The 22041-nt window shown below is 45.5% G+C and overlaps 1 protein-coding gene across 1 annotated transcript in view; it reads left to right on the forward strand.

Annotated features, from left to right (window-relative positions):
- Positions 1-18601: 18601 nt before the first annotated feature.
- The window catches only part of LOC143767254 (uncharacterized), a 40673-nt gene continuing 37233 nt past the window's right edge, over positions 18602-22041 (forward strand). Inside the window, exons 1-6 of the mRNA XM_077255458.1 lie at positions 18602-18681; positions 19324-19473; positions 19603-19782; positions 19865-19988; positions 20072-20169; positions 21111-21201. Coding sequence (XP_077111573.1) covers positions 18655-18681; positions 19324-19473; positions 19603-19782; positions 19865-19988; positions 20072-20169; positions 21111-21201 — 670 coding nt within the window. The 5' untranslated portion in view covers positions 18602-18654. The remainder of the gene's footprint in view (positions 18682-19323; positions 19474-19602; positions 19783-19864; positions 19989-20071; positions 20170-21110; positions 21202-22041) is intronic.

Raw genomic sequence — 22041 nt, forward strand, 5'->3', positions numbered from 1 at the left:
ATATATTTTATTTCTGACTTGTGATGTGTGCGCCATTAAAACCTTGAGCAGTTCCATAAAAAAGCATTTAAAAAACATTAAAATGATTACTGGGGTCGCTAGATAGGAGTGTGTTTGAGGATCTTGGAACCAACTCCATTCTGTCCTGTCAGTGCTGAAGTGTCGACATCGGATGAGAGTTTTTGAAGACCTCGCTGCAGCAACTCCATTCTAGTCACCTCGGCACTGAACTGTCTACAGTGGTGTTGTTAACCCCTTTCTGACATCCGACATACTATTTCGTCCATGGGACCTGGAACAATTTGACCATGGACGGAATAGTGCGTCATTTCTTTACTTTAATGTCGCAGTGATCGTATTAAAATTCCAGAGCCATCTTACCTGTGGGTAGATGATGCCGACATCCTGGGGGGTGTCGCTGCCCATCCGCACCCACAAACACTATGATTGCCTGTTCAATTCTGAACAGCCAATCGCAGTATTTCTCATTGTTTCAGGCAATCAGATTACCTGAAACAGTGATGTTCTAGCCTAGGATCGGTGCTCCAGGAGCACCGATCCTAGGCTGGCGCCTGACAACGGCAGGCATCGCCGGAACAGACTGGCGCAATCGACAATTACATCGATCACGCCAATCACAGGGCACAGCCGCGGTGTGACCGCGCTGTGACCTGCCTAGGATCGGAGCTGTAAGAGCACCAATCCTACGCCGGTGCCTAGCAATGCCAGGCATGGCATGGAGCTGCTAATTGGCATGATCGACAATTACATCAATCACGCCAATCACAGGGCACAGCCACGGTGTGACCATTTTGTGCCCTGCCGGTGACCTGCCAAAGATCGGAGCTGTAAGAGCACCGATCCTAAGCCGGTGCCTGGCAATGCCAGCATCACCAGGGCCAGCTCTGATTGGTGTGATCAATGTCATAATCGATCACACCAATGACAGGGCACAGCAGCGCTCTCTGACCTGTCTTTCACCTGTCTGTGACTGTTCTGCAGGTCCTCACACTATCTGAGGATTCCTGCACAACGGTCACGCTACAGGATCTGCTGCTGTGCTGGGCCTTGTGGTGCCACAGCAGTGCCCGCTATTCCAGAAGATGAACCAGCACACCCCATTACGGACCCCATATGGACCTCGGCCCTGAAAATTATGAGCCACTGATTCCTGCTTTTGTGGCAGAATCAGGAATCAAGTTTGACACCACCGGCCTCACAGGACTAGACTTTTTAAAAGTCTTTTTCTCTGAAGATTTTGTTAACCTCATGGTGGGCCAAACTAATTTATATGCTCAGCAATTTTTGGCACAAAACCCCGGTTCACCATTTTATAACTGAGGCCATCCACAAATTCCTACATTATACTGATAATGCACAGTGTCCCTCACGAGTTGACCCCAACTTTGACTCTCTGTTCAAAGTTCGTCCGGTCATCGAACACTTCAATAAAAAGTTTGCTGAAGTGTACTTGCCCCAAAGAGACATCTGCATGGATGAGTCCTTAGTTCATTTTAAGGGAAGGCTCAGATTCCGTCAGTACCTGTCCAGCAAGAGGGCCAGGTACGGAATTAAACTTTATAAGCTATGCGAGAGTACCTAAGGGTACACCCATAGGTTTAGAGTTTGCGAAGGGAAGGACACCCGGATTGAACCCCGGTCCTGGGAGTGAGTGGGAAAATTGTGTGAGATTTGGTGCACCCACTGCTGGATAAAGGTTATCACCTCTACACGGATAACTTTTATACCAGCATCCCACTTTTCAAATCCCTCTCTGCGCGAGGTTCCGCAGCCTGTGGTAATGTCCGCAAAAATCAGAGAGGCCTCCCGAAAATGCTACTTGGGCAGATGCTCAGAAGGGGTGACAGCAGAGCCCAATGTAACGACCACCTGCTGGTGGTCAAGTATAAAGACAAGAAAGATGTCTTTTTCTTGACCACCATATACTGTGATGGCAGCACCCTCGGCACTGTATGAGGTACCTCTGCACAGGTCAGCAAACTGACCTGTGTACTGGGGTACAACAAAAACATGGGGGGCGTTGATCTGTCTGATCAACTCCTCCAACCATAAAGTGCTTTGAGAAATGCCAAGGTGTGGTACAAAATGCTGGACGTGCACATCGTACAGATGGTAATGCTCAATGCCTTCCTGCTGTCACGATGTGCAGGCCACGCCAATGCGTCGTACCTTCAGGTCCAGGAGGTAGTGAATAAGGCCCTGATATTTGGCACTCAGGAAGGAGCGGTCCCCAGTACTTCCGGAACTAAAAGATAATTTTTATGACTAAAAGGTTAAATGTTAATTTTTTCCTTCCACGTTGCTTCTGCTCCTGTGAACCACCTGAAGGGTTAATAAACTTTTTTTATGTGGTTTTGATCACCTTGAGGGGTGCAGTTTTTAGAATGGTGTCACTTTTGGGTATTTTCAGCCATATAGACCCCTCAAAGTGACTTAAAATGTGAGGTTGTCCCTAAAAAAATGTTTTTGTAAATTTAGTTGTAAAAATTAGAAATTGGTGGTCAACTTTTAGCCCTTATAACTTCCTATCAAAAAATATTTTTTTTACAAAATTGTGCTGATGTAAAGTAGACATGTGGGAAATGTTATTTGTTAATTATTTTGTGTGACATATTTCTCTGTTTTAAGGGCATAAAAATTCAGAGTTGGAAAATTGCAAAATTTTCAAAATTTTCACCAAATTTCAGTTTTTTACACAAATACACACAAGTTATATCAAATAAATTTTACCACTAATGTGAAGTACAATATATCTTGAAAAAACAATTTCAGAATCGCCAAGATCCGTTGAAGCGTTCCAGAGTAATTACCTCATTAAGGGACAGCGGTCAGAAATGTAAAAATTGGCCCGGTCATTAACGTGCAAACCACCCTTGGGGGTAAAGGGGTTAAAGGGAATCTGTCACCCCCGGGACATATATGACCTTTTAATACGGGCATACAGGTAATAGAAATGTTACCCTAGTTCTACCTGTATGCCTCATATTATTGGTCTTGTTGCTGAGAAATCATATTTTCTTTCTTTGCTAATGATTTCTTCCAGGTTTCGGGGCGTCTAGTGCCAGGAAGAAATCCCTGCCTCCTGTGTTCATTGTAATACTACCCCCCCTTCCATGCACATCAGAATTTCACATCATTGGCAAAGAAAAAATGTACGATTTCTCAGCAAAAAGACCATTGAGGCACACAGGTAGGACTAGCTTAACATTTGTATTACCTGTATACCCATATTAATAGGTCATATATGTCTCGGGAGGTGACATATTCCCTTTAAATTGAGGACCTAACAAAATTAACTACGATCTATACACCTCATCACTGAAGACGGGTGAACCTAGCCTCTCTGCTGCCTGAGTCGAACTGCAAAACGGTGCCCCCCCATAATAGTAAAATCAGTGCAGGAGCACGGCCAGGGCTGCCACTAGGAATTTCGGGGCTCCATACTGGCAAAATCTTCGGGGCCCCCGTGAGACTCCACCACTCGAACTGTCCACAGACCCACTGCTGTCTCTTGGAAAAACTCCACTTCTCACCAATCCCACATTAACAGTTCCCATCACCAGATCACACCAGCAGCTTTTGTTTTGGCCAAAAGATTTTTTAAGCCACCACCACGACAAGGTAGACTCTTTTGGCCAAGCTCTATTCTACTCTATCCTATTAATCAATGGTTAAAATATCCAATACAATTTAGTTTTTATTTATTTTTAAATTTTTAAAGTGACTAATAATATCACATACAAGGGACAAATACCACCGCACCATGTCCAGATGACATATTACCACAATATAGTGACCAAATAATAGCACTTACAAGGAACAAATACCACCACACTATGACCATACCACATATTACCACCACATAAAGACCAAATAATAGCACATAGAAGGAATAAATACCGCCACACCATGTCCGACCACATATTTCCACCACATAGTGACTGAATACTACAATATTGATAATTAATAAAAAAAATCAATACTACTGTAATATCACCTTAAGAGCACGGTGGCTCAGTGGATAGCACTGCAGCCTTGCAGCGCTGGAGTCCTGAGTTCAAACCCCACCAAGGACAACATCTCCAAGGAGTTTGAATGTTCTCCCCGTGTTTGCGTGGGTTTCCTCCGGGTACTCCGGTTTCCTCCCACATTCCAAAGACATACTGATAAGGATTCTAGATTGTGAGCCACATCGGGGACAGCAATGACAATGTATGCAAGCTGAAAAACGCTGCGGAATATGTTAGCGCTATATAAAAATAAAGATTATTATTATTACTTAGTATGCAGTGTCTGTGTACAGGTCATACAGTGATTACCGATGACATTATACACAGTATCAGTGTACAGATAATACAGTGATCAACAGTGACATTGTACACATGAGCGCTGTATATATTGTACAGGTTATACAGTGATCAATTACATTATACACAGGAGCTCTGTATATAGTGTTAGTGTAAAGGTAATACAGTTATCACTGGTGACATTGTACACAGGACCGCTGTATATAGTATACAGTTTATAGCAGGGGCTGGCTGGCACTTTTCAGCCTGGGGGGCAATCACAAGGCAGTGGCCCTCAAGTTGCAGTCGCCCACCTTTGCCCTACTTGTCGCTGGCTGCTGCATTAAAGCAACAGAGATAACAGGCTTTAAAAACAAGCTTGTACATAGATACTGTATATAAATAGAATAGAGCTTGCTGCATATATATGGGAGCAGAACCAAGCTTACTGCCTACATAGATACTGTAACAGAAGCAAGCTGACTACATAGACACGAGAAGGATGGATTACTATGTAGATAAGGGAGCAGAACCGACCTTACTACAGCATTATAGGAGCAGAACTGAGCTTACTACAGAGATATGGGAGCAGAACCGAGCTTACTACAGTGATATTGGAGAGGAACTGAGCTTACTACAGAGATAAGGGAGCAGAACTGAGCTTGTTATAGAGATAAGGGAGTAGAACCAAGCTTACTACAGAGATAATGGAGCAGAATGGAGATTACTACAGAGATAAGGGAGCAGAACAGAGTTTACTATAGAGATAAGGCAGCAGAACTGAGCTTACTACAGAGATAAGGCAGCAGAACTGAGCTTACTACAGAGATAAGGGAGCAGAACCAAGCTTAATGCAGAGATAATGGAGCAGAATGGAGATTACTACAGAGATAAGGGAGCAGAACAGAGCTTACTACAGAGATAAGGCAGCAGAACTGAGCTTACTACAGAGATAAGGGAGCAGAACCAAGCTTAATGCAGAGATAATGGAGCAGAATGGAGTTTACTACAGCAATAAGGGAACAGAACAGCGCTTACTACAGATGTAAGGGAGCAGAACAGAGCTTACTACAGAGATATGGGAGAAGAACAGAGCTATATGGGAGAAGAACAGAGCTTACTACAGAGATATGGAGCAGAACCGAGCTTACTACAGAGATAAGGGAGCAGAACCAAGCTTACTACAGAAATAATGGAGCAGAACAGAATTTACTACAGAGATAAGGGAGCAGAACAGTGCTTGCTACAGAGATAAGGGAGCAGAACTGAGCTTACTACAGAGAAAATAGAGAAGAATGGCGTTTACCACAGCGATAAGGGAGCAGAACAGAGCTTACTACAGATGTAAGGGAGCAGAACAGAGCTTACTACAGAGATATGGGAGAAGAACCAAGCTTACTACAGAGATAAGGGAGCAGAACTGAGCTTACTACAGAGATAATGGTCATCAACACCAATAAATAAACTCCACAATATATACCAGACAAAAGCGATGTCTATAAATCTCACCAAAGTTAGGACTTTTCAAGCTGGTTTAAACAATATAAGTTTTATTTATACCAATAAGCAACATCAATAAAAACGCATACAAACACAAGGGCCCTGGACAAAGCTTTCCATAGCAAAACACGCGTCGGGTGTGGTGGGTCCCTGGCTGTCGGCTCTTATTAGGCAAATATACCTTAGGTTTACATATAGGTTGCACTATTGTTATATGTTCCAGCATCGCGGGCAGTTATGTCTCGGCACCTTATTTTCATGTATGAATGTTCCTAACTATATTAATGTTACTATACTAATGCACTTTATATTTATGTGGTGCCTAAACACCACCGTCTGCGATTTGGATTGATGGAGTGATTATATATATTTATATACACTTATAATATATTCAATGTGCTAATGTTTATTTTTTCATATCTTTGTGTGACATCAATTATTTGTGTCCTATTATGTACCAGGTGATTAATGAAGCCACTTTTTAGCCATACCTGCCGGTCCTTTTTCCTGTACTTGATCTTTCCCCATTCATGTATGTTTTATGCATTTTTATAGATGTTGCTTATTCGTATAAATAAAGCTTATATTGTTTAAACCAGCTTGAAAAGTGCTAACTTTGGTGAGAGATACAGAGGTAATGGAGCAGAACTGAGTTTACTACAGATATAAGGGAGCAGAACAGAGTTTACTACAGAGATAATGGAGCAGAATTGAGTTTACTACAGAGATATGGGAGCAGAACCGAGCTTACTACAGAAACATGGGAGCAGAACAGAGCTTACTACAGAGCTGTGGGAGAAGAACCAAGCTTACTACAGAGATATGGGAGCAGAACCGAGCTTACTACAGAGATATGGGAGCAGAACCAAGTTTACTAAGTCTACTACATAGATACGGCGTACGAAGGCGGAAGCCGAAACGCGCGTCAGGGTGGACGCCACTTGGATGAAGGAGTTATATCAATGTAAGTGTACCACTAATTCCTTCATTACATTTTTCGCACTAATAGGTGACACATTGAACATGGGCACATAATCAGTTCCTCTTTCTATATAGAATACACAATTTTATTTTGTCCTTTAGGCATACGAATATACCGAATAGAGGAATGCATTGCTTGCTGGTTTACATATAATATATGTTCACTTGTCACCCTCCTTCATACATTTGTATACCCCATGAGGGCGTCCTTGTTGTCTGTTTTTTAACTGTTTCCTTTTAAAGCCATTGGGCTGATACCCCTGTTGCTGCTATGAATAAATAAAATAATTTGACACATTATATTGTATTCGGGACATTACTGATCGGCCGCTCTCCTTTTTCCCCTTTGGTTCTGTATGAATTTCCGATCGTCCCAGAGAATTTACTAATAGTCTGATCTGTTGGGTTCTAAAAAAATTAAAAAAAATATTGTTTATTCTATTATATAATAGATTTTTCACTGACCCTTCTATAGATCTATATTCTCCTTGTGTTATTTTTCTACATAGATACGGACAGATCCCCGCTTACGACATGCATATGGCACCAGAATCTAGATTTCTGCATCAATACAGTACCAGAACCAAGCTTACTGCTTAGATATGGTACCATAACTGAGCTTACAAACATACATACAGTGCAGACCAAAAGTTTGGACACACCTTCTCATTTAAAGATTTTTCTGTATTTTCTTGACTATGAAAATCGTACATTCACACTGAAGGCATCAAAACTATGAATTAACATATGTGGAATTATATACTTAACAAAAAAGTGTGAAACAACTGAAATTATGTCTTATAGTCTAGGTTCTTCAAAGAAACCACCTTTTGCTTTGGGTCTCAGGGAAGCACGCAGGAGCCCCCTCCCTGCGCGATGCTTTCATATGCCGCTGGAACGCTGCTATCATGTTTGATCACAGTGTTGCGGGGCTTAATATGCCGGGAGCGGTCCGTGACTGTTCCTGGCACATAGTGCCGGATGTCAGCTGTAATAATCAGCTGACACCAGGCTGCGATAGGCCGCGTTTTCCCCCTGGGAGCGCGGGTGATCGATGATGACGTACTATCCCGTCCCTGGGAATTAAGTCCTAGGTGACCTCGATGGGATAGTGCATCAGATGGCAGAAAGGGGTTAATGTCCCCATTTATAATAAATATTGTCCAGAGTGCCCACACAGCTCTGCCTATATAGAATGATGGTCTTACAGACCCGAATACACAATATGGTGGTCTCCAAAGCCCTTTATTATACATTGAGGACCCCATAGCTCCCCATATAGTAAAATGACTACATAGCCCCTATATAAAATGTGATGTCCCCACTGGCCCGTATATAGAATATGATGGGCCCCACTGCCCCTGTATATAGTATCATTGTCTCCTCTGCCCCTATATATGGCTCCAGTTTTCCTCACATATACAGTATGATGGCCCTTGTTCTCCCAGTTCCCCCATATATATAGTAGGATGGTCCCTGTTCTCCCCATATAAGTAACAGAAAAACTGACTGAAACAACGAGAACTAGTCTGAATAGGTGCACTGCATACCAAAAAACGACATATATCAAAATCCGAAAAATGGTTGCACAATAGTGTTAAAGCATGTCAATGTGAAATACATGAAGTGTGAATAGCAAAATGGCTTTTGAAATTTGGGAAAAGTACACGAGACGCTTAGCACAAAATTTGGACAAATAATGTGAGCCCATCCACCATCGTCAAGGTAATCTCATGAATCCGATGGGTCCCTGAGCTAACTGCCTATTGTGAACACTTACCTATGGCTAATCTCTGAATGTATGGGTGAATATAAACACCTCTCGGTAAAGCCTACATTTATGGGTTATCGGAACCTGATGTGATCAGATGTAATTAAAATCACCACATGGTGAAGGGAGGAGTACACTTATTCAGACTAGTTCTCGTTGTTTCAGTCACTTCTGTTAGGCCGGGGTCACACTTGCCAGTGTGATGCGAGAAACTCGCGTGAGTCTCTCGCATCAATACTTGGCACTGCTGATGGCACTCCGACCGGAGTGTGCAGCTGCATAGAAATATAGAACCCCAGCCCTAGTTCTCCCATATATAAAGTATGATGGCCCCAGTTCCCCCCATGTATATAGTTGGATGGCTCCAGTTCCCCCCATGTATATAGTAGGAATGCTCCAGTTCCCCCCATATATGTAGTAGGATGGCCCCAGTTCCCCCATGTATATAGTATGATGGCCCCAGTTCATCCATATATACAGTATGATGGCCCCAGCCCCCCATATATACAGTATGATGGCCCCAATTCCTCCATATATAAAGTATAATGGCCCCAGTCCCCATATATACAGTATGATGGCTCCAGTTCCTCCATATATAAAGTATGATGGCCCCAGCCCCCATATATACAATATTACAATATGATGGCCCCAGTTCCCCCATATATAAAGTATGATGGCCCCAGCCCCATATATACAGTATGATGGCCCCAGGCCCCATATATGCAGTTTGATGGTCCCAGTTCCTCCATATATAAAGTACTAGCTATTGAACCCGTTCTACGCCCGGGTGGTGAGCATTTATATTGGTATATGGTCTCCATCCTGGTATGTGCTGCTCCCATCTTGCTCTCCCATCCTGTCATGTGCTGCTCCATCCTGCGCCCCCATCCTGTCATGTGCTGCTCTATCCTGCGCCCCCATCCTATCATGTGCTCCCATCCTGCGCCCCCATCCTGTCATATGCTGCTCCATCCTACACCCCCATTCTTTCATGTGTGTGCCCCCATTCTGTCATGTGCTGCTCCCATCCTGTGCCCCCATTGTGTCATGTGCTGCTCCCATCCTGTCATGTGCTCCCATCCTGCACCCCATCCTGTCATGTGCTCCCATCCTGCACCCCCATCCTGTCATGTGTGCGCCCCCATTCTGTCATGTGCTGCTCCCATCGTGACCAATCATTCTGTCATGTGCTGCTCTCATCCCGCGCCCCCATTCTGTCATGTGCTGCTCCCATCCCGTGCCCCCATTCTATCATGTGCTGCTCCCATCCTGCGCCCCCATTCTGTTGCAATGTGCTGCACCCATTCTGCCTGTTTCTGTTTCCATTCTGCCATATGTTGCTCCCATCTTTCTCTCTCCGGCTCTACTGCCCGAGTGCGGCTGTACTGAGTGCGGGCGGCTGTGCTGAGTGCGGGCGGCTGTGCTGAGTGCGGGCGGCTGTGCGGAGTGCGTGCTGAGTGCGGGCGGCTGTGCGGAGTGCGGGCGGCTGTGCGGAGTGCGGGCGGCTGTGCGGAGTGCGGTGCTGAGTGCGGGCGGCTGTGCGTGGCGGTGCTGAGTGCGGGCGGCTGTGCGTGGCGGTGCTGAGTGCGGGCGGCTGTGCGTGGCGGTGCTGAGTGCGGGCGGCTGTGCGTGGCTGTGCTGAGTGCCGGCGGCTGTGCGTGGCTGTGCTGAGTGCCGGCGGCTGTGCGTGGCTGTGCTGAGTGCGGGCGGCTGTGCGTGGCGGTGCTGAGTGCGGGCGGCTGTGCGTGGCGGTGCTGAGTGCGGGCGGCTGTGCGTGGCGGTGCTAAGTGCACACACACTATAGGCAGCCGTGGAGCGTACCTAACTCTCCCTAGACGCCTCTTCACAGCCTGAGAACTAGCTACCCCTAGAGAGAAACAAAAGCCTCACTTGCCTCAGAGAAATTTCCCCAAAGTAAAGTCAGCCCCCACAAATAATGACGGTGAGTTAAGAGGAAAATACAAACATAGGAATGAAAACAGGTTTTAGCAAAAGAGGCCCACTAGTACTAAATAGTATGAAGATAGCAAGGGAACTGTGCGGTCAGTATAAAATACTACAAAATATCCACGCAGAGAGTACAAAAGACCATCACACCGACTCACGATGTGAGGGAGCAACTCTGCTCCCCAGAGCTTCCAGCTAGCAAGAAAATAGCATATAAGCAAGCTGGACTGAACTTATCATATACTGAGAAACATTTTCCAAAAGCAATGAGCAAAAATGAACTAGCATGAACTTAGCTTCTCCAGGAGGAGACAGGTCACACATGAAGTCCCAGAGAGAACTGAACCAATACTGAATACAATGACAGCTGGCAACAAGTAAAGATCTAGGTGGAGTTAAATAGGCAAACAGCACTGCAGAAAACGAGGCAAATGGAGCCCAGCTAAAGACCAGCAGTATCACTCAAAGCCACCAGAGGGAGCCCACGAACAGAACTCAACAAAGTACCATTCACGACCACAGGAGGGAGCCCGAGAACGAAATTCACAACAGTACCCCCCCCCCCCCTTGAGGAGGGGTCTCCGAACCCTCACCAGAGCCCCCAGGCCGATCAGGACAAGCCAAATGAAAGGCACGAACCAAATCAGCAGCATGGACATCAGAGGCAACAACCCAGGAATTATCCTCCTGACCATATGCCTTCCACTTAACCAAGTACTGAAGCTTCCGTCTCGAGACACGAGAATCCAAGATCTTCTCCACCACATACTCCAATTCTCCCTCGACCAACACCGGAGCAGGAGGATCAACAGAAGGAACCACAGGCACCACATACCTCCGCAACAATGACCTATGGAACACATTATGGATGGCAAAAGATGCTGGGAGGTCCAAACGAAATGACACAGGATTGAGGATTTCAGAAATCTTATAAGGACCGATGAAACGAGGCTTAAACTTAGGAGAGGAAACCTTCATGGGAACATAACGAGAAGACAACCAAACCAAATCTCCCACACGAAGTCGGGGACCCACACAGCGACGGCGGTTAGCAAAGCGCTGAGCCTTCTCCTGTGACAGCGCCAAATTGTCCACTACGTGGTTCCAAATCTGCTGCAACCTGTCCACCACAGAATCCACACCAGGACAGTCAGATGGCTCAACCTGCCCTGAGGAAAAACGAGGATGAAAACCAGAATTACAAAAAAAAGGCGAAACCAAAGTAGCAGAACTAGCCCGATTATTGAGGGCGAACTCAGCCAATGGCAAAAAAGTCACCCAATCATCCTGATCAGCAGAAACAAAACATCTCAGATAAGTTTCCAAGGTCTGATTAGTTCTTTCGGTTTGGCCATTTGTCTGAGGATGGAAAGCCGAAGAAAAAGACAAATCAATGCCCATCTTAGCACAAAAGGACTGCCAAAATCTGGACACAAACTGGGACCCTCTGTCCGACACAATGTTCTCCGGAATACCATGCAAACGAACCACATTCTGAAAGAACAGCAGAACCAAATCAGAGGAGGAAGGTAATTTAGACAATGGCACCAAATGGACCATCTTAGAAAAACGATCGCAAACCACCCAGATGACAGACATCCTCTGAGAGACCGGAAGATCCGAAATAAAATCCATGGAAATATGCGTCCAGGGCCTCTTTGGGACAGGCAAAGGCAAAAGCAATCCGCTGGCACGAGAACAGCAAGGCTTGGCCCGAGCACAAATCCCACAGGACTGCACAAAAGAACGCACATCTTGCGACAAGGAAGGCCACCAAAAGGACCTAGCCACCAAATCTCTGGTCCCAAAAATCCCAGGATGACCCGCCAACACTGAACAATGAACCTCGGAAATAACTCTACTGGTCCATCTATCAGGGACAAACAGTCTCTCCGGTGGACAACGGCCAGGTCTATCGACCTGAAACTCCTGCAGCACCCGTTGCAAATCAGGGGAGATGGCAGACAGAATCACCCCCTCTCTGAGGATACCAGCCGGTTCAGGAACTCCCGGAGAGTCAGGCACAAAACTCCTAGAAAGGGCATCAGCCTTCACATTCTTAGAGCCCGGAAGGTACGAAACCACGAAATCGAAACGGGAGAAAAACAGCGACCATCGAGCCTGTCTAGGATTTAGCCGCTTGGCAGACTCGAGATAAATCAAATTCTTGTGATCCATCAAGACCACCACACGATGCTTGGCTCCCTCAAGCCAATGTCGCCACTCCTCAAATGCCCACTTCATTGCCAACAACTCCCGATTGCCAACATCATAATTACGTTCGGCAGGCGAAAACTTTCTAGAAAAGAAAGCACATGGCTTCATCACAGAGCCATCAGAGCTTCTCTGAGACAAGACAGCCCCTGCTCCAATCTCAGAAGCATCAACCTCGACCTGAAAAGGGAGAGAAACATCCGGCTGACGCAAGACAGGAGCCGAAGAAAACCGACGTTTCAGCTCCTGAAAGGCCTCATCGGCCGCAGGAGACCAATTCGTCACATCAGCACCCTTTTTGGTCAGATCAGTCAAAGGCTTAACCACACTAGAAAAATTAGTGATGAAGCGACGGTAAAAATTAACAAAGCCCAGGAACTTCTGAAGACTCTTCACAGATGTAGGTTGAGTCCAATCATAAATGGCCTGGACTTTAACTGGATCCATCTCGATAGTAGAAGGGGAAAAAATAAAGCCCAAAAAGGATACCTTCTGGACTCCGAAGAGACATTTAGAGCCCTTCACAAACAAAGCATTAGCACGCAGGACCTGAAATACCATCCTGACCTGCTTCACATGAGATTCCCAATCATCAGAAAAGACCAGGATATCATCCAGGTATACAATCATGAATCTATCCAGATACTCTCGGAAGATGTCGTGCATAAAGGACTGAAACACGGAAGGGGCATTAGAAAGCCCAAATGGCATCACCAAGTACTCAAAATGGCCTTCGGGCGTATTAAATGCTGTTTTCCATTCATCGCCCCGCTTTATACGCACAAGATTATACGCTCCTCGAAAATCTATCTTGGTGAACCAACCAGCCCCCTTAATCTGAGCAAACAGATCGGACAGCAGAGGCAAAGGGTACTGAAATTTGACCGTGATTTTATTAAGAAGGCGATAATCAATACAGGGTCTCAAAGAACCATCCTTCTTGGCCACAAAAAAGAACCCTGCTCCCAATGGTGACGAGGACGGGCGAATATGTCCTTTCTCCAAGGACTCCTTTATATAACTCCGCATAGCGGTATGCTCTGGCACAGACAAATTGAACAGTCGACCCTTAGGGAACTTACTACCAGGAATCAAATTTATAGCACAATCACAATCCCTATGAGGAGGTAGGGCACTGGATTTGGGCTCATCAAATACATCCTGGTAATCCGACAAAAATTCAGGGACTTCAGAAGGAGTAGAAGAGGCAATTGACACCAAAGGAACATCACCATGTACCCCTTGACAACCCCAGCTAGACACAGACATTGATTTCCAATCCAATACTGGATTATGAACCTGCAGCCATGGCAACTCCAACACGACAACATCATGCAAATTATGTAACACCAGAAAGCGAATATCCTCCTGATGTGCAGGAGTCATGCACATGGTCACTTGAGTCCAGTACTGAGGCTTATTCTTGGCCAATGGCGTAGCATCAATTCCCCTTAGTGGAATAGGAAACTGCAAAGGCTCCAAGAAAAAACCACAGCGCCTGGCAAATTCCAAGTCCATCAAATTCAGGGCAGCGCCTGAATCCACAAAAGCCATAACTGAGTAGGATGACAGAGAGCAAATCAAAGTAACAGACAAAATAAATTTAGGCTGTACAGTACCAATGGTGACAGACCTAGCGAACCTTTTAGTGCGCTTAGGACAAACAGAGATAGCATGAGTGGAGTCACCACAGTAAAAACACAACCCATTCTGACGTCTGTAATTTTGCCGTTCAATTCTGGTCAGAATCCTATCGCATTGCATAGACTCAGGCTTCTGCTCAGAGAACACTGCCAGATGGTGCACAGGTTTGCGCTCCCGCAAACGCCGATCAATCTGAATGGCCAAGGACATTGAATCATTCAGACCCGCAGGCGTGGGGAACCCCACCATAACATCCTTAAAGGCTTCAGAAAGACCCTTTCTGAAAATCGCTGCCAGGGCACACTCATTCCATTGAGTGAGCACAGACCACTTCCTAAACCTCTGGCAGTAAACCTCCGCTTCATCCTGACCCTGAGACAGAGCCAGCAAAGTCTTTTCTGCCTGGTATACTGAATTAGGCTCCTCATAAAGCAATCCAAGTGCCAGAAAAAACGCATCTGCATTTAGCAATGCAGGATCTCCTGGCACCAGGGAGAATGCCCAGTCTTGACAAAGAAATAATAATTTTAACTTGCTGAGTAGGGTCACCAGAGGAGCGGGGTTTCAGAGCAAGAAACAATTTGCAATTGTTTTTGAAATTCAGAAACTTAGATCTATCTCCATAAAACAAATCAGGAATTGGTATTCTAGGCTCTAACATAGGATTCTGAACTACAAAATCCTGAATGCTTTGTACCCTTGCAGTGAGATGATCCAAACTAGAGGACAGACTTTGAATGTTCATATCTGCAGCTGAGTCCTGAACCACCCAGAGATTAAGGGGAGGAGAGAAGCAAAACACACTGCAGAGAAAAAAAAATGAACTCAGGACTTCTCTTATCCCTCTTTTGTGAGGCATTAACACTTTCGGGCCAGCTGTACTGTTATGGTGCTGGTGGTTAGGAACACTTGGAATGACCTGATAGGTAAACCAGAAATATAGGACAAGCTCTGGAGACGTGGGAACTTTACTGACCGCAAACCTGATCCTATCACACACACTATAGGCAGCCGTGGAGCGTACCTAACTCTCCCTAGACGCCTCTTCACAGCCTGAGAGCTAGCTACCCCTAGAGAGAAACAAAAGCCTCACTTGCCTCAGAGAAATTTCCCCAAAGTAAAGTCAGCCCCCACAAATAATGACGGTGAGTTAAGAGGAAAATACAAACATAGGAATGAAAACAGGTTTTAGCAAAAGAGGCCCACTAGTACTAAATAGTATGAAGATAGCAAGGGAACTGTGCGGTCAGTATAAAATACTACAAAATATCCACGCAGAGAGTACAAAAGACCCTCACACCGACTCACGATGTGAGGGAGCAACTCTGCTCCCCAGAGCTTCCAGCTAGCAAGAAAATAGCATATAAGCAAGCTGGACTGAACTTATCATATACTGAGAAACATTTTCCAAAAGCAATGAGCAAAAATGAACTAGCATGAACTTAGCTTCTCCAGGAGGAGACAGGTCACACATGAAGTCCCAGAGAGAACTGAACCAATACTGAATACAATGACAGCTGGCAACAAGTAAAGATCTAGGTGGAGTTAAATAGGCAACCAGCACTGCAGAAAACGAGGCAGCTGGAGCCCAGCTAAAGACCAGCGAACACGAACAGAACTCAACAAAGTACCATTCACGACCACAGGAGGGAGCCCGAGAACGGAATTCACAACAGCGTGGCTGTGGTGAGTGCCGGCGGCTGTGCGTGGCTGTGGTGAGTGTGGGCGGCTGTGCGTGGCTGTGCTGAGTGCGGGCGGCTGTGCGTGGCTGTGGTGAGTGCGGGCGGCTGTGCGTGGCTGTGGTGAGTGCGGGCGGCTGTGCGTGGCTGTGGTGAGTGCGGGCGGCTGTGCATGGCTGTGCTGGGCGCCGAGTGCTGGGGGCCTGAGCAGGCGGGGACACCGGCGCGCTGTGGGGGTTAGGTGCCGGAGTCGCCGCTAGCTCAAGCCCCCGGCACTTGCTATATTTACCTGTCCTCCGTTCCATCGATGCGCGCTGCTCCATCCTCTGGCTGTGACTGTTCAGTCAGAGGGCGGCGCGCATTAAGCGCTTCATCGCGCCCTCTGAACTGAACGTCACCGGCAGAGGATGTGGAGGATAGAGCAGCGCGCATCGATGGAACGGAGGACAGGTAAATATTGCATACTCACCCTCCTGGCTGGTCCCTGCTTCTCCGTTGGAGATCGCGGTGTGCGTTCAGTGCTTACGCATACCGCGATCTCCTGGGAGCGTCACTCTGTGGGGTCCAGACTGCGCCGGCGCTTGCGCAGTCTATAAAGGCTTCGGACAGAGTGACGCTCCCAGCGTTATATTATAGATGATGGCCCCAGACCCCATATACAATTGTGGCCAAAAGTATTAACACCCCTGCAATTCTGTCAGATAATACTCAGTTTCTTCCTGAAAATGATTGCAAACACAAATTCTTTGATATTATTATCTTCATTTAATTTGTCTTAAATGAAAAAACAAAACAAAAGAGAATGAAGCAAAAAGCAAAACATTGATCATTTCACACAAATCTCCAAAAATGGGCCAGACAAAAGTATTGGCACCCTTAGGGTGTGTGTCCACGGTCAGTAAACGCTGCTTGTTTGACGCTGCGCAGAGCTGCAGCGTCAAACACGCAGCGTCCAGGTGTTCCAGCATAGTGGAGGGGATTTTTTGAAATCCCGTCTCCGCTATGCGTGGAAACCCGCACGCAGCGAGCCTGCGAATCCGGACATGCTGTGCGTCTTTTCAGATCGCAGCATGTCCGTACACCTTGCAGGGACGCAGCGTCCCCGCAAGGCATAACACAGGGCCCTATGGGAGGGGGGCGATGATCCCGGATGTGAAGAGTTAACACATCCGGCATCATCGCGTCCCAGAAGGGGCGGGGCTTAGCGCCGAGAGGCTTCGCCGCTCCGGCGATACCGCCGGCCATCCTGAGCGTGGACACGCAGCCTTAGCCTAATACTTGGTTGCACAACCTTTAGCCAAAATAACTGCGACCGACCGCTTCCGGAAACCATCAATGAGTTTCTTACAATGCTCTGCTGGAATTTTAGACCATTCTTCTATGGCAAACTGTTCCAGGTCCCTGATATTTGAAGGGTGCCTTCTCCAAACTGCCATTTTTAGATCTCTTCACAGGTGTTCTATGGGATTCAGGTCTGGACTCATTGCTGGCCACCTTAGAAGTCTCCAGTGCTTTCTCTCAAACCATTTTCTAGTGCTTTTTGAAGTGTGTTTTGGGTCATTGTCCTGCTGGAAGACCCATGACCTCTGAGGGATAGCCAGCTTTCTCACAGTGGGCCCTACATTATGCTGCAAAATTTGTTGGTAGTCTTCAGACTTCATAATGCCATGCACATGGTCAAGCAGTCCAGTGCCAGAGGCAGCAAAGCAACCCCAAAACATCAGGGAACCTCCGCCATGTTTGACTGTAGGGACCGTGTTCTTTTCTTTGAATGCCTCTTTTTTTCTCCTGTAAACTCTATGTTGATGCCTTTGCCCAAAAAAAGCTCTATTTTTGTCTCATCTGACCAGAGAACATTCTTCCAAAACGTTTTAGTCTTTTTCAGGTAAGTTTTGGCAAACTCCAGCCTGGCTTTTTTATGTCTCGGGGTAAGAAGTGGGGTCTTCCTGGGTCTCCTACCATACAGTCCCTTTTCATTCAGACGCTGACGGATAGTACGGGTTGACACTGTTGTACCCTCGGACTGTTTTCTGGAATGCACTACCACAGATGATGCGATTTATACCTAGTCCCCACATTTTTAAGCGTGCTTTAAAAACATCTCTTTAGACACCTATCACCTCAGTTCACTAATCTATCTCTCCTCTGTTCCCTCAGTCTTGTCCCTTCTATTCATCTGTCTCCACATCCTCCGTGCACCATAAGCACTTGGTGACTGCCCTTAGACAGATCCTGTCAGATGACCGGATCCTGCAACTTTATGTGAAAACCCTTAGTTATCATACTGATGGCTGCACCGTACATGACGGCACGTCCCACGTATTGTGTCCCCCTATTTCCTTATATTGTGGCCTGTGAGCAGCAGGACCCCCACTCCTCCAGTAACTGCTAAACTATGCGTTACTCTGTATTGTCTTTGTTGTCTGTACACGTCCCCCCTTATTTGTACAGTGCTGCGGAATATGTTGGTGCCATAGAAATAACATTAATTATTATCATCACAACCAGCACAGCAGAGTCCTGCATACACTGAGGCCCCTGATCATGTGACTCCTGACTCCTCCCCTCCTGTGACCTCATCCCAGGTCCTGTGCGCACAGAACAGCCATATATGTGGTGTGCGGCTCTGCAGGTGGAGGTAGGTGCTGGAGATTCCCCATTACTGGGCGCAGGGGACATTAACCCCCTCAGTGCTGTGGTCACGTACCAGGAGACAGAACGTGTTCCCGTCTGTGTCGCTATATCAGGGTCTCTCTCTGTATTGGATTACATTGGGTCACTTCCCTCCTGACAGCGCTCTGTTACTCTACAGTCTCCATAATAGCCGTCACCCTCTCCATGTTGTCACTATCAGGAGATATTAACCCACTCAGTGATGCTAGATAACTTACTGATGGAGGTATCTTTTTCTTCTTTGTGTTTCTGCTGGTCTCTTCCATATTTCTGGGGTCCCTGTGACCTGAGCGGCTCCTGTACTGATAATCTCCATCACTCTCCGTGTAGATGGCGGATTCAGGGGGGACGGAAATAGAGCACATGGGGTTCAGGCTGCCCTTCATCTTTATCACATGTATCCTGATTTGAGTGTCTCCACCGTCTTCATTTTCTGGTATCGGTGACAGAGCTGCCTTCATATGATATTACATGTTCCAATCTATACAAGAGAGAATACAAAATCTACACATTATATTTCCTCATATGTTTACCCTTATTTCTTCCAGTAATTGTGATATTACATTGGATCTTTATGATGTTACATCGTCATCTTCTCCCCATTCAGGTCCCTACAATATCGGATCCTCTCAGTGGAGATCTTCTATATAAGAGAATTCTCCTGAGTGACCCTACAAGGATGGAGAGGGACAGGGACAAGATGGCGGAGAGGATATTACACCTCACCCTAGAGATCCTCTTCCGGCTTACTGGAGAGGTGAGAGATTCTGATGACGTCACATTACATCATTCTTATCTATGGGAATAACAGATGGACAGAACTGGAGAGGTGAGGACTCTGGAAATGTCTGTAGTGAGGTTTATTAATGTGTCTCTCCATCACCAGGATTACACAGTAGTGAAGAAGACCTCTAGTGAGCGCTGTCAGGCCCCTGTGTCTGAGGGGTGGGGAAGACCCCTGAGCCCAATCACGGGGCCTCCACCTCACCCCCTGATACATGAGGACATCAATGAGCAGAAGATCCTAGAACTCGCCTACAAGATGATTGAGCTGCTGACTGGAGAGGTGACACTGCTGGGAATGCTGGGACATTATACAGTAACGCTATGGAGGGATCGGGGGATGACGGTATCATTGTATGTGTCAGGTTCCTATAAGGTGTCAGGATGTCGCCGTCTATTTCTCCATGGAGGAGTGGGAGTATTTAGAAGGACACAAAGATCTGTACGAGGACGTCATGATGGAGGTTCCCCAGCCCCTCACATCACCAGGTAATAGACAGGGCTAAATACACACGGCCTATAATTATCTGTATGTAAAGAATGAATTCAGTCCCTGTATGTGTTTCCTCCAGTTCTATCCAGTGAGAGGACAACACCAGAGAGATGTCCCCGTCCTCTTCTTCCACAGGACTGTAAACAAGAAGATTCCAATGTTCCTCTGGATCATCAGGTAGATGGAGAGAAATTGTCCTGTAATCTCCCCTATGATGTGTAGAAAGCTGTGAAGGTCTTGTGCTGTTTTTTTTTTTATCCACCAGAATTATACGCTGAGTAACCAATTTATTAGAGACATAAATACAATTTCTGTATATGGTAATTAGACCAATGACACCAGAGTTCAGCAAAAAATGAAGTGATAATTTTTCAGTGTGAATCCACATTAGATTGAAAAACGAGCGATCTGAGCATCTTTGAATGAGGCACAATCATCGGTGCTAGGGTCAGCACCAGTATTTCAGAAACTGCCAACTTTGTGAGATTTATATGTATAATGTGTCAAGACTATACAGTGAATATTGCAATTGATAATAAACTTCCATTGAAAGGGGATCATGTGGCTATTAAAAACTCATAAAAAAGATATTAACAACCGTTCTCAGGAACAATTGGTACACAACTTATGCAAAATGCAACTGAATCCATAAAATAATAGGAAATTCAAGTGAACTGATCATTACAGTCTGGAAAAGATGGAGAGCTTACCTAAGCATTGTGGACGACCAAGTTCATCACTTCGTGGCAGCTGTTTACCCTGTGGTAGGAGGACAATGCCCCATGCCACAAAGTAAAAAAAAAAAGTATCCTGGCTTCATTGGCCAACATTTCTACACCAAGTATAATCAACAACAAATTGCTTAGATTCTGATGGCCATGGTAACGTGACGGGATAAAGCTGACCGTAGATATTATATGTTGTCTGGATCTTCTCGCAATTTTCTGGTTATAGAAGCTGTTGGTTAGAATTAAGGATTTATGGATTTATACAGTCTAGCAGCTACTTGATAACTTCTGCTGTCATGTCATCTGTGGTCATCTTTTGAATTTAGAATCTTTTCTATTCTTTCACGCACCTTTTCCATCTGTCTGAGACTTTTCAAATTTTTGTTTCAGGGTAAAGATCTGCCCCATATTAATACTACAGAGACATATGTGAGGGGAGATGAGCGGTGTAAAGAGGGGATTCCTACAGATAACCGCACAGGTGAGTAGTGACCACTAAATGCAGAGAAGTCACAGATTTTATTCTTTCAGATTCTGATACAATTATGTGATTTATTTTTAGGGTGCATTACTCACCATTTTCATACTTTTGTTTTTTTTATATTTACTGTATGTTTTTTGCAAAATGTCATTAGGCAATATTGAAATGATGCTTTTCAGAATAAATAGAGAGAGTAAATCTCTGTACATTGTGTTCTGGATGTAGAGAAATACAATTGTTGCGTGCAATCACTGGTCACAGCAACAATTCATCGGTCACCGCTGAGGTTAGAGGCGGAAGTGGTCCCAGTTATCAGGGGAGTATGCGTTATTATTTTATCATAGTTTTTCCAATCCATGAGATATAACAATTTTACTCTGGATCTCTTTACATTTATTTTACTCAAACCTGAATTCAGGATAAGGATTACAAAACTGAGATAGCAGGGAGACTCCTATGGAAATGGTTTAGGCCTACTGATTTAAGGTGAGACTCATGAAATATTAGAGACTCTGCAAAGATGCAGCTTGTAGCCCATGGGATCGTTTTGATTGATCGTTTTGGGTAGATTCAGCCATTGTATCCAGACTGAAACTGATTTCCTCATTCAACTTTTTTGCATCGAAGGTGAGAGGAAAATAAATCTAACTGAACCTGCAATAATACACAGAACACACTCCAGGACTTTGCTACAAACGATTTGCAATAGTTGATGCAGATGAAGATGTGCTTAAGTAACTGAGGACAGGCTGGTGGCTGCAGGAAGATCTGACAGAAAATGTAAACCACTTCGAAACAAATCAGTCCACAATCAGTCAAATAACTGTACAGTAAAATAAG

This window comes from Ranitomeya variabilis, chromosome 4 (assembly GCF_051348905.1).
Source record: "Ranitomeya variabilis isolate aRanVar5 chromosome 4, aRanVar5.hap1, whole genome shotgun sequence".
Classification (NCBI taxonomy): domain Eukaryota; kingdom Metazoa; phylum Chordata; class Amphibia; order Anura; family Dendrobatidae; genus Ranitomeya; species Ranitomeya variabilis.